The following is a 13,247-nucleotide window of genomic DNA, read 5'->3' as shown; positions in this document are numbered from 1 at the left end:
ACCTAATGTTAATCTCAGAACCTTACTTAGCTACCTGTGAGACAGGGCATCTGACTAGAGACAGCAAATGAGATGTGGTAGTTTACAAAACAAAATGGGATCTGAGCTAGTACTGGAAACATTGATATCATTCAAAAATCACATTACTGTTGAAGCAAACTACCTCTATCATCTGAGGTACCACTGCATAGTGCAATAATTCAAATTAATAATAGTGATCTTTAGTAAAAATCATTGGGGTTCATTTTGTTTAAGAAGGTTTGGAAGCTTGTGAAATGTTTTAGGAAAATTGCTGTTAAAGGTTATTAAAACATTTAGTAAGTTTTTCGTTTTTTGGAAAATCATTTCTTTGGACCCATTATTTCCTAGATACAGACATACTAGATAAATGTGATGCTGCTGAAGTTTCTACAAGAACTTCAGATAAACTGTGTTTTGTTGGTATTTTAATGTACTTCAAGCTTATTGCTGTGTATGAAACAGTTTCTTGTCTTCAGTTGCAGATTCCTTGTCCTGTTCTGTAATGCAAAATGTTCAGCCTCCTAAATCCAGCCCAGTAGTATCCACTGTTGTGTCAGGAGCCTCGACAGCTAGAATGCCTCCTGCTGCAAATCGTCCAGTGGAGCCTGTGGCCTCGGTTACACAGCCGTCAGAGCTATTACAGCAGAAAGGTATTTGAGAAATCTGTTATACTATGTATAGTACCTACATACACATACGTACATGCTAATTCAAATAGCTGATTTTAAAAAGTCAAACTGAATAACCATAATTTATAGAAAATATGAAAAAACTAATTTATAGTTTCTATTCAGACGATTATGTTTTAATATTTTCCAGCCTCTTTTTATGATTTTATATATGTTGTAGAATTTTGTTAAATCTGTTATGTATGATTGTGATCAGTTTACATAATGTTTTGTATTCTGCTTTTACATTTATTAAATTATGCAGTTCTCCGTATATGTCTGTACAGTTTTGTAGTCATGATGACTAATTCATTGTCTCAGTATATTATAATTTACTAATCATCCCTCTATTATGAACCATTTCATTTCTTTTTTTTAAGATTATTATTATTTCTTCTAGGATGAAACACCCAAGATTTCCTTATTTAGTGAATTTACATATCCTCTTTGATGACTTCTTTGCTTGTCATTATAATTAGTAGAAAGTAACTTTTGACCCAATTTTGAGTATGAGAGGATGAAAATGAAATTGTAAGCCACACTCTTACCTTGTTGACAAACAGTATGGTTTATTTGTCTGCTCTTTTAATGGTTTGCATGTGTTAAGTGACAGGTGTTCTTTTAACCCTGTTTCCCCACAATGCCTTTTCTTTTGGCGGTATTCTTGATTTGTTTTCTATCTGGCTAAAATTCCAAATCTGTTGAGGTTTCAGGTTACTATACTGTATTTCTCATTTGATGAGAGATAACTGTTTTTAGGGATATGTGCTTTGTGTTCCCATCATAATCATTAGTAATGTTTTAGGCACTGTATCACTATGTAATGCCAACCCCTCTCCTTGAGTCTGAAGAACCCTTTTTTGTTTGAAACTTGGAAAAAGCAACATAAATCCTTCGACTTGTCTCAGTGCTCTTATCTGCTAAGTGTTCCTGTGGTCAGCAGAGGCTTTTCTATCATTTGATTGGATTGTACATTATAGATTTGCTTACTCTTTTTTTTTTTTTTTTTTAAGAGAAACCAACTGCAGCACCAAAGGGCGTCCATTGATTCCCAACAAGCCAGTAGGTGTCTTAGGAATAGAATCTAGTTATTACAGCATTTACCTTCAAAGTGAGGGACTATTAGGAGAGTTTTACTTATCATGAGTAGAAGAGATTTAAGGGTAGGTAGGAGCCCTAACTAAATGAGTGGTGTGTTTACTAACCATTGATGGCCACCTTCCAGATATTACATATCTTGCTTGTTTTGGCCCTTTACATTGCGTGCCCCCCCCCCCCCAATTTATTTTAATCCCCTATCAATTCTACTAGGTAGACATCCTGGTTTTACAGATGAGAAAAGTGACATTCACAGAAGTTAGGTAACTTGCTCAAGATTATAAATTACGGAGTGGTAGAATGAAAGATCGTTACCTCTGACCTTTCTGTCTTGTGCTGTGTCTGTGAGGCTGAAGTATTGTTTTTGTCAGCTGTTAAGTGCTTATCTTACCCAAGATAACGCTCCTTGAATAAGTAACAGAAAAGATAATACTGGAGACATTTCAATTGCAGCTCTTATTGTTCTGTTTTCTGAAGTAGAAGATTGGGTACTGAGTGGTCTCTTTGCCTTTGGATTGATTTGGAATTTACACACCGGTCTGTGTGAGTTCTCTCACCTAGCGTGTTGTGCACTAGTCGTTTGTGGGCCTGATACTTCTTGCAGTTGTGCAGGCTACAGCTGTGTACAGTATGCTGTGGGTCTGATATGACTTCTGAAATATTGATACTTGAAAGAGATTAGTCTTTTTCTCCTGTGAATGAAAAATGTTGCCAGCTATATATATAGCAAAGAGTGGGGCAGCCACCGAGGCACTGTAGCTGCCCGCCAGCAGTCAGCCCTGAGGGAACTCAGGACGGAGGCCCTGAAGCCCTACAACCAGCCCGTAGCGGTGCGCCTGAGGGAGCTGGAGTGGGCAAGAACCGGACCTTGGCCTCCATAGCGGTGCTGCACATCACATGAGTGATTTCAGGGCGTCTTCCCATAGGTAGAAAAGTGCTGCATCCATTCACTGGTTTTCTTTAATTAACGGTGATCTTTTGACGTTCCAGCTGCCTGATCTTTGTCCCCCAAACCTCTGTATATCCTGGCTCCTCCCTTACCCCTTCGGAACAGCCCCTCAGAGCTGTCTGAGATACTGGCCTCCAGGCTTGAAGTCCTCAGAAAGTCCGCCAAATAAAACATAGTTCTCAACCTTTAGGTTGTGTTTTTCCAGTATTTCAGAGATACCCTTTCTTAGTTATTCTCACAGCATTTTGTGCTGGTTTTTAGAGGAGAGACTTCAAATTTTTGCTTGCATACCTCCTAAAATTTTTTTTGAAGCAAACTAGAACTACTTGAACATTTTTAGATCGACATCTAAAATTTTTCACCAGAAGTTTAAATACTTGCAGTTACATAATTTTCAGTGTACTGCATATATTGACTTTTAAAACAAAGATGTTGTGTTTTTCGTTGTATCCACTGGGATGAAGTCCGTCATCCTTTAAAAAAAATAGTGAAATGAGCCCTTCTTTAACATTTAGAAAGTTTACATTTTTCGTTTTTCTTCTTAATATCATATCTCCTCTCTTGAATGTAGTAAAAATATATACTTAAGCTAGAAACTTTTTAACACTCCATCATGTTTCTCTGCTGCTGTATATATATATATATATATTGAAGTTTTAAAATTTGTGTTATTGTCTATACCCACAGGTGTCTAAGCTTTAACACTTTTTCTTCTTGGTTATTCTATCAATACAGTTATTTTGAGTTTCTAGTTGGTGAAAACAATAAACATTATGAATTTTGGTGTTTTTTAAATAGAAAGTACCTTTTCATTGGAAATACATCTTTCATTGAGGTTAATGGCTTTCCCTCCTCCCCACCATAGCTTTCTGTACCTGGGTTGCATATGGTTCATTATTAAAATAAGATAAATTTTAGAAAAATTTAATTTATAACTATTTATATACAGATAATTACTGAGAAAATTTTGTTCATGTAGGGTAGATAGGAATGGTATTGGAAGGATTTTATTAAAGCAATATTGTTCTTTTAGGTTTTTTAACCTTCTGAGTTTATTTTCCAGGTTGTAGATAGCTGGTAACATTATTATTTCATGTAGCAGTTTATGGGATCACACAGAGTCAGACACGACCGAAGTGACTTAGCAGTAGCAGCAGCAGCAGCAGCAGTTTACAATTTAAAAATACCTTTAGGTTTTATTATCTCACTTGATCATCACATGAAGCAGACAAACCATATATTTCTTTTATAGAAGAGAGAAGTTGAGGTTTAGAGAGGTGTGTGTTTTACTGAGTGAGCAGTTATTCAAAATACTGTAAATTTCATTATACTATTGCCAATATAATATCACATACTTTTATCTCACAGGTAGTATCTCCACATAACCTAATTGGCAAAGGCAGTCCTCATTTTCAAACCAGTGAGACACATTTTATTCTTTGTCAAATAGTCTGATTTAATTTTTAATCCAGTGAAATGTGTTCCTAAAGTTTCAGGAGGTATCATAAACTCCACTGAGAAATAAATTTCATCTTATATCTCATAAGCCAAAATTACTAAAAGCTGTCAAGTTTAAATGTCAGTTATTCTTTTTTATAGTGAGTTATAAAAACTAGACAGTGAATCAATATGCTGTTTCTCATTGCCAAATTTGAAACAAAGCATTGTAATATGTACCTGATATTAGGCTATTTGTGAAGCAAGGACTGTCTTAAAAAGCATTGTATTCTTGTGGTAAAATACATGCATAGTGTAGTCTTTCCAGTCACGTCCAACTTGCGACCCCATGTACTGTAGTCTGCCAGGCTCCTCTGTCCATGGGATTCTCCAGCCAAGAATACTGCAGTAGGTTGCCATTCCCTTCTCCAGGGGATCTGCAGGCAGATTCTTTATTTTCTGAGCCACCAGGGAAGCCCCAAATACATGCATAGTGTTTATCAAACTCTGTTACTTGACTTTTTTTTTAGTATTTAAATAGGAATCATGCATAAGAATTAGAAATAATTCCATTAATTTCATCAGGCATAGTAAAAATTTGTACATATACAAATATATATACAGCATGTATATATATTTCATATACAAATATATATACAGTATATATATATTTTATTTTATATATATATATACACACATATATACACACACACTACTGAGTACTAATAGGTTTATTTTTGTTGTTTAGTTGCCAAGGTGTGCACGACTCTTTTGTGACTCCATGGACTTGTAGCTCGCCAGTTTCCTCTGTCCCTGGGATTTCCGAGGGAAGAATACCGGAGTGAGTTGCCATTTCCTCCTCCAGGGGTTTTTCCCGAAGACCCAGGGATAGAACCCATGTCTCCTACATTGGTGGGCAGATTTTTTACCACTGAGCCACCTGGAAAGCCCAGCTAATAGGTTTACCTGCTACTAAATTTTTTGTTGTTGGTTTTAAAAGAAGGTAGAAAGAAGTAAATACTGTATAAAATAGAAGGATATATGAAGTGGTTATAAGTATTATAAATATTTTATGATAAAGTGTTGTAAAGTACTTTATTGAGTATCTCATAGACTTTGAGAGAAATCCAGTGTATCTTGAAAAAGACTGGTAGTCCTAGAAAATATTCTGCTTGTTTTTAAAGAAACTGGCATTACTGAAAATATTGCTCAGGTTGGTGGAAGGTTCTTTTTCTAATGACTTGCCCTGGGAATAAGTATTAAGAATAGTTGAAAATAATTGTTTTCATTTAAATATACACAAAAACATGTTTTGAAGTTCAATAGTAATTATAGTAAATACTTGTGTAGGATTTACTGTATTTCAGGTTCCATTCTAAGATTTTAAATATATTAATTCATTTAATCCTCCCAGCAACCATTTGAGGTAGTCATTGCCCCATCTTACAGATGACATAAATGAAGAACAGAGAGGTTAGTAATTTGCCCAAAGATACACAGCTAGTAAGTGGTATTTCCTGGAATTGAACTCAGAGACTCCATTTTATCCATAATGTCCTGCTGCTTGTCTGTTTAATATTTCTTACTGTTTTTGCTTTGTTTTTGCTGAATTCTAAAAAGCAGTGGCTTCTTTGATAGTAGTGGTTGGGGCCTGCATACATGCAGAATCATTAAATAAATCATTACTCCCACTACCCTACTTTTCAATATTTCTGAATTAATAAAGCCAACCCTGTTTCTAATATGTTTAATTTTTAAGTGAAGCATGTATGGCAAGGTAAATGAAAGTCCGTAGATTTAAGGTGCCTTGATTAATCATTTAAAGAAGGAGGAAACTTTCCTATATTAAGATTTAGGATAAGTTAAGGGAATGTGTTTCCTTTGTAAGTTGAGAAAAAGTCTGTTCTTAACACAGGTATTTTCTTAGATGGATTAAGTATAGGAAAGAAAATACTGTGGAAAGTGATTCCCATAAAACCATTCTTTTGTGGGAACCCTTGCAAAGTCTTCTAGTGTTGTATGTGCTTAGAAGACTAGATTAAGAAAGGTAACAGTCACTCAAATGTCTGAGCTCTTGAATTTAAAAAAGCTAGCCTCCCCAAAGGATTTGTTTTCTCTTCAGACTGGTTTTATTTATTCCCAGTGTAACTGTATCTAGGGAACAGTAAAGATGCCTTTTATTAAGCAACTCCAACTCTCTGAAGAGAGTCCTTTAATGATAGGTAGTTTAAAGAGGATGTCTTTTTTAAAATATTGGTGACCTGTTAGTAACAGGCTCTTTTTTTTTTTTTTCAGTAACAGGTTCTTTATCATGTCCTTCAGTCTGTAAAATAATGTTCTGCCTCTTGGTTTTCTAGATTTATGCCTTGAAAGCTCTGGCAGAATGAAATAGGAGAGTGGCTTTGCTTCCTTGTTTGGTGGTGATGGTGATGGTGGTGGTTGAGGTGGGAGGTACCCCATGTACGTTTCTACAGTGTACCTTGTAGTCTAGAGCAGGGCATTTACATATGGATGGTTTTTCTGGAACTCTTACCATTCTTCTGTGAATTAAGCAGAAGGTTATATTCTTGTGCCATTAGTATTCCTAAACTTTTAACAAAGTTTACTTAAAGGAGCAAAGAAAGGTTAAATTCAGAGCAGATTGAGTCATAATTGGGAAAGAGCTTAAGTATTGATAACATTCATCTCTAGCACTTCTCAAAAAGATTGCATCTTTTTAGAACAGTAAAATTAAGTATGTTGTGTGACATTCAGGTAATATAGTATGTTGACAACCATTGAATGATCTAAAATTATATTATAATAAATAATATTACTCTATTACCTCTTATTTTTAGGTTTGTTCCAGTGCATTAATCCAGTGCATTGCTCTATGAAAAATATTTTCTTTTTTGCTTCCAATTCAGCATTGGATATTTTTCCAGTAATACGTGAAATCTGTTTTTATTCAATAAATCTGGAAAAAGAGGAAAATATTTCTCTTATAACACGTATAGGTTTGCCCTATGCTTTGACTCCTCTGATTAGATATAAAATCAACAGTCTACACAGTCATGAAAAGAAAGGATTTTCTTCCAGTTTTTTGGCCTCTCTTAGCTTAGCACAGTAGATGGAAATTTCTTGTTTTCTTCTTTCTCTTGTTTCTTATTATATACATACACATACGTGTACTTTTTAAAGTGCAGTGCTAATTGGTGTTTTGAGAAAGTATTTCATATTTAAAGAAGTCCTTAAATTGAACAGTTTTTCTATAAAATATTTTCACTGTTAACATGTCTAAATATAAACTTCTTAGTGTATTTAACCTAAAGTCTAATATTAGTCAAATTTTCATTTTAACTAGGCTTTTATTAGAGGAACTTGCCACTCTGAATTTGGTCTTTCAAGGTATCAAGTTAATTCTTTGTGTTGCCTGAACTTACTTCACGCTGATTTTTACTTTTTCAGGTGAATTTGTGATAACTGCCATTTTATCTGTATTTAAAACATATTTCAGCAAAGCTAGCAGATTTGTCAATGACGTCTTTAGTCATAAGTATCAAAGCTTTACTCATATACAGTTTAACTTTTGCTCTCTTCTAAGTTCAGACTTTACTTCATTAAAATTTTTTTCTTACTATACACATGAGTTATGTTTCTCCATGCTAATTAAGAAGGTCACCTGAAAAAAAAAAAAAAACCAAGAGCATGAGAGGACTACCACATGATTTTTTAGTGAGGCAGGGCATCACTGCACTTCTGATACTGTGAAATGTTCTTGAAAATCCATGTTATGTTTCTGGATTCTTTTTTTCTTTTTCAAATTGAGCTCTAAGATTTTTCTTAGTAAGGATGTTTATTCTTATTTATGAAGAGTATGTATTTTTAAGTGTATATATATAAATTTTTTTAAATTTTCCCTCTTAAAAATTTTGTGAATCTTAGTTTTTTGTCCTGATTTTGCTAGAGTAATTAAATAATAAAAATATGCAGCCAACTTTTTTGCTCTAAAGGGAGGTATTCTACAGTTACCAGCTGTGCCTTTTGCACAGGCTGCCTTCTCTTGCTGTATCTCACACTGCAGACCAGTCTCCTTCCCTTAATTCAGACTCACATGTAGGCAGTAGGCTGATGCTGAGATGATTTGCCTTCTCTGAAAATTCGCTTTAATTGTCTTGTAGGGCCACAGTGAATAAGCACCCCCCTCTTTTTTTTTTTTTTTTCTTTTGAGCATCTACTCTGAGCAGAGAACTGTGCTAGATACAGTTCTTTTCTTTAACTGTCATTCTCTTTCCGTTATGAGAACTGAGTTACTGTCAGGGTGGCATTAGCAGAAGGAAGGTACCAAGTATTTGTATGTGTGTTGTATGCTGTACAAATTCATTTCAGTGGAAACGATCGCTGTTCACCAAGAATACATGGTCTCAAAGGAAGTATACCACAAGGGCCCCAAGGTCAAAGAAGGTAAACGTGTGTAGAGCCCAGTAAAATGTTCAGAGAATATCAGTAGAGTTTCCTAAATATTATCGATGTCAGACCTGGTTCTTTTTTTTCTTTTTTTTTTTACACTTAAACCAGTTCATTTTAAAGCTGCTTTTACTAAACTGCTTCGCAGAGATTTCTAACAGTTTCAGTTTTGGTTATAAATTAGCTAATGTTAATATGCATGCTGGGGTGTTCTTTGGAATGTCAGAGTTCTTTCTCACTTTTGATGCAATGTCAAAATTTTATTTCTCATCTTTCCTGTTGGTTTGACTCTTGTGTTTGTGCTTTCCACTTTACAGGCATGCAGTATGGTGAATATGTTAATAATCAAGCTAGCTTCGCACCAACTCCCTTGTCATCAACTTCCGATGATGAGGAAGAGGAGGAGGAGGATGAGGAAGCAGGTCTGCTTTAGCTTTACCCCAGTTCTTGAACTTTTCCTACTCAAGTTTTCTTTTTATGTCCATAGTCCTACTCGTCCTTAAACCAATGTGTCTTTGCAGATTTAGCTCAGTAGATTGATTTGGGTTACAGAAGGTGGGGGTCACTGGAGGTGTTTTGCTTGTCTGTTTTGTGTTTCCTCTTTTGGACATCGTTACCATTTTGTAAGTAACAATGCATTTTTCATGATGATAGAGTGCTTTCTTCTTTCAGAAATTTATTTCCTCTCATGCCACATGCTAAAGAATGAGTCCTGACTGATGCTTTTGGCTGATGATTGCTGTAGCACCCTTTTAGGAATGTTTTATTTTCTGCTTTGCATGCCACTTTGGGATAATCAGAATGAATCATGTGGGTTTTATAAAACTGATGTAAAAATTGGAGAGCGTTTCTCTGAGGTCTTTCTTTGTGGCCCATCTTGTCATATATTTTGAAGACCCCAAACTTGTAGTTGTTTTCCTACTTCCTGAAGTAGAAGTTTACATCTTACTAGTTGAAGAAAGTGTGCCTGTGATGATGTGTTGCAGCCTGTTTAGTATCTTTTTCTACCTTTGATCAGTATAACTGCTGAATTTTAAGTAGTTCAGTTCCTCTGTTAATTCTAATATTTTAAGACTGAATCAGTAAGTGCTGATCTTTCAAGTTATACATGACCACGATTCTGTTATCTTTATAACTGAGTGGAAGGATTTGCTCTGTAAACAGTCTGTTTAAATAGAGCTTTCTGTTTCCTTTGCATTTTTTAAGCATTCAAATCCTTATGCATGATTTGTGGGGGCAGGGTGAAAGTAAAGGGTTCCAGAAGGATGGTATTTTTTTCTTCCCTTAAAAATCCAGATACCCATTTATCTTTGTGAATTTTTGGTAACTTTTTATTTTATATAATTTCAATCTTACAGAAGAGTGGAAGAAACGACCATATATACTTTACCAAGATAAACCATTTTTGCCTCATCCTCTCTATGTACATTTTTTCCTGTGTCGTTTGAATGTAAGGTGGAGATACCATGAACCTTTACCTCTAAATATTTCAATGTGTATTTCCTGACTTATATAGCACAAACATAATATAGTTATCAGGAAATCAGTCACTGTTACCTTAATATCTGTTACACAGTCCATAGTCAAATCTTAACAGTTGTCTCAATAAGATCTTTTATAGCGGTTTCCATGTCCTAGGATCCAATCCAGGGTCATGTGTTGAATTTAGTTGCCATTTATTTAGACTTCTTCAACCTACAACAGTCCCTTAACCTTTCTTTACTTTTCTTGACTTTGACACTTTTGATTAAATTGAAATCACACATTTTTGGCAAGATTACCACTGAAGTAATGTGTTCTGTCAAGAGGCACATGATGTTGATTTGTTCCCATACTGATGATGTTAACTTTGATGACTTGATTAAGAGGGTGTCTGCCAGATTTCTCAACTGTAAAGTTACTTCTCTTTTCCCTTGAAATTAATAAGTAGTTTATGGGGAAGTTCTTTGATACTATTATAAATATCCTGTTCTTTGTTAAACTAGCATACATTAGTTTGAACATTCTTTGAAGATTTTCTAGTTCTAACATTCCTTCTTTGTGTTCAGGTTTCACTGTGAAGAAGAGCTTTCTCTTCTCCCTTATTGATTTCTTTGGGTTTATAATGACTCATGGATTCTTGTTTTATTCAGTGGGTAATAATCCATTACTGTCATTAGTTATTCTGATAGCAATTTGTCCTCAACCTGGCCAGCGGCAGCTCCTTCAAGCTGTCTTTTAAAAATGTTCCCATGAATCTTTAAGCACTTATTTTAAGTCTGTTAAGTCCTCACTAAGATGTTCCTAGCTCATCTTGTGTTTGGGCTGCTGCAGCCTGGGATGGACCATTTGCTTCAGTCCTGGTACCTGTAGTGGAGAAGGGCATTTTAGGAACCAAGATCTTACTGTATGGATGGCCCTTGCTGCTGATGGGCCACTGCTCCCAGGCCCTGGTGTTCTAATTATTTAATGCCTGTGTTATTCAGATCCTGCATATGTCTCAGTTTTTAATCTTATGATCCTAATTTTACACAGTTCAAAAATGTGTTACTTTGTATAATGTTGTCAGCCTAAATTTCCCCTCTTTTTGTTCTGCTGAACAATTAGGTGCATTGGTTGAAAATCCCATTTCCTTAGATGAAAAAGAAAAAAATCAGAAAATCAAAAAGGTTTAGCATTTATGGCCTTTCTTCTGTCACCTTACATTATTTAACTAAAGCTGTGGGGTTTTTTGTGTCATTTCTTCTAGATTCAAACCCTGATTTTGTCACTTACTAACTTTGTGACCTTAGACAAGTTTCTTAAACTCATTGAGTCTCAATTTACTCATCTTGTCAGTGGAGAATAATAGTAACAATTACACATAGTTGTTTTGAGGATTGAAGGTGTTATCTGTCAAGAGCTTAGAACAGTGTCTGGCAAATGCTGAAATCTCTCTGAAAAGTAGTTGTCATTAACAACATTGAGCACATGTTCTTATCTCAGTTTATTCTTCCCTACATCCTGCATCCTACATTCTCTACATCCTGCAATGTAGAGATAATTGGCTCCATTTTGCGGATGAGTTGATTGAGATCTGAACAGAGCATTAGCCTCAAACGAGGTCTCTCTGTCTGCAGAGAGGTGTGAACAGTGTAGTCTTCATCTCCTCGCGAGAACATGAAGCCCTGAAGTAGAGGGGACTAAAGAGCACGTGGCAGTGGTCACCATGGTGTTACTCAAGTATTGTCTTCCTCCTCTGCCTTTTTTTTTTTTTTTTCTCCTCTGCCTTTTTATCATGCAGCAAAATAATAAAGGATTCCCTTGTGGCTCAGCTGGTAAAGAATCCGCCTGCAATGCAGGAGACCTGGGTTCGATCCCTGATTGGGAAGATCCCCTGGAGAAGGGAAAGGCTACCCACTCCAGTATTCGGGCCTGGAGAATTCCATGGACTCTATAATCTGTGGGGGTCGCAGAGTCAGACATGGTTGAGCGACTTTCACTATTCACACTAAAATAAAATAAGACTGTACTATGAAAATTTTTCCTAGGATCCTGGTGTTATCTCCTTATGGTTTGTAAATAAATATCCTGTTTTTGTTGGTTGCAAATTAAAGGGACATTCTGAGTGAGGGAGAAGAAAAAACAGAAAAGAAATTTAGCTTTAAAATGATTTTTTAAAAGTCCTGGTCAGTTACAGTGTTTTTTTCATATGTAAAATGGTGAAAGAGAGTGCCTCGAATTGGTGTGGAGGTTACATATAAGTAGCTCTATGAAGTAGAGAATTTGGAGTGCTCTATTTGTTAAGCATTTCAATGGTTTTTTTTTTCCCTGTAATCATTAGATTCTTGTGTGTTTAGTTCTTGTGAAGTTATGCTCCAATTTCGGAAAAACTTGTTAAGCAGTAGTAAAATATCAATTAGGAGGAAATCATAATATTATTTATGCTGTGCTGTGTGTGCTTGGTCAGTCAGTCATGTCTGACTCTTTGTGACCCCATGGACAGTAGCCCACCAGGCCCCTCTGTCCATGGAGATTCTCCAGGCAAGAACACAGGAGAGGTTGCCATGTCCTCCTCCACGGGATCTTCCCAGCCCAGGGATCCAGCCCAGGTCTCCCGCATTGGAGGCAGATTCTTTACTGTCTGAGCCATCAGGGAAGCCCATATATATTCTTCATAGTTACAGTTAAAGTGACTCTCCACTTACTTTAGCTTTTCATTTATTAATGCTTGCAGTTTGCTCGACAGTGTGTCTATCTAGGAGTCACGTACAGGGATATTTCTTTAAAGCTTTCATTTTTTTTTTTAAGCTTTCAGATTTAAAAGAACATTTTGATTTCAGTTCTGATTTTACATTAAACCATCTAATTATATCTTTTAAATTACGTGCTACAAGTAGGTTTCCTTTTTCAAGTTTCCTTATTAAATGCATACTTGGAAACTGAAATAGAATTTTGTACTGGAGACAATCTTATGTTTTGTTGGAAGCTTGTGAAAGTTCAGAATTGTTAGAGAATAAACTTAAATTTAAAGAAAGCAGAGAGCAAGCTACTCATAATGGTTATATCTTAAATTCTTCACTAAGTTTATTCAGTTACAGATATTCTGTCCTTCAGTTGTTAGTGCTAGAGTGGGCCTTTCGTGGACAAATACCATCACATCTGTACTG

General features: G+C 35.6%; 1 protein-coding gene across 5 annotated transcripts in view; it reads left to right on the top strand.

The window, feature by feature from the left end:
• The window catches only part of SEC24B (SEC24 homolog B, COPII coat complex component), a 78,965-nt gene that overhangs the window by 25,311 nt on the left and 40,407 nt on the right, over nucleotides 1-13,247 (top strand). For 2 of the 5 annotated variants that reach the window (XM_043870953.1, XM_043870952.1), the window contains exons 3-4: nucleotides 498-671; nucleotides 8,937-9,041. In XM_043870953.1, coding sequence (XP_043726888.1) covers nucleotides 498-671; nucleotides 8,937-9,041 — 279 coding nt within the window. The remainder of the gene's footprint in view (nucleotides 1-497; nucleotides 672-8,936; nucleotides 9,042-13,247) is intronic. The other 3 variants (XM_043870956.1, XM_043870954.1, XM_043870957.1) reach the window with 2 other exon arrangements.

The sequence above is a fragment of the Cervus elaphus genome, chromosome 17 (assembly GCF_910594005.1).
Source record: "Cervus elaphus chromosome 17, mCerEla1.1, whole genome shotgun sequence".
Taxonomy (NCBI): Eukaryota; Metazoa; Chordata; class Mammalia; order Artiodactyla; family Cervidae; genus Cervus; species Cervus elaphus.
This window is presented reverse-complemented; position numbering and strand designations above follow the sequence as displayed.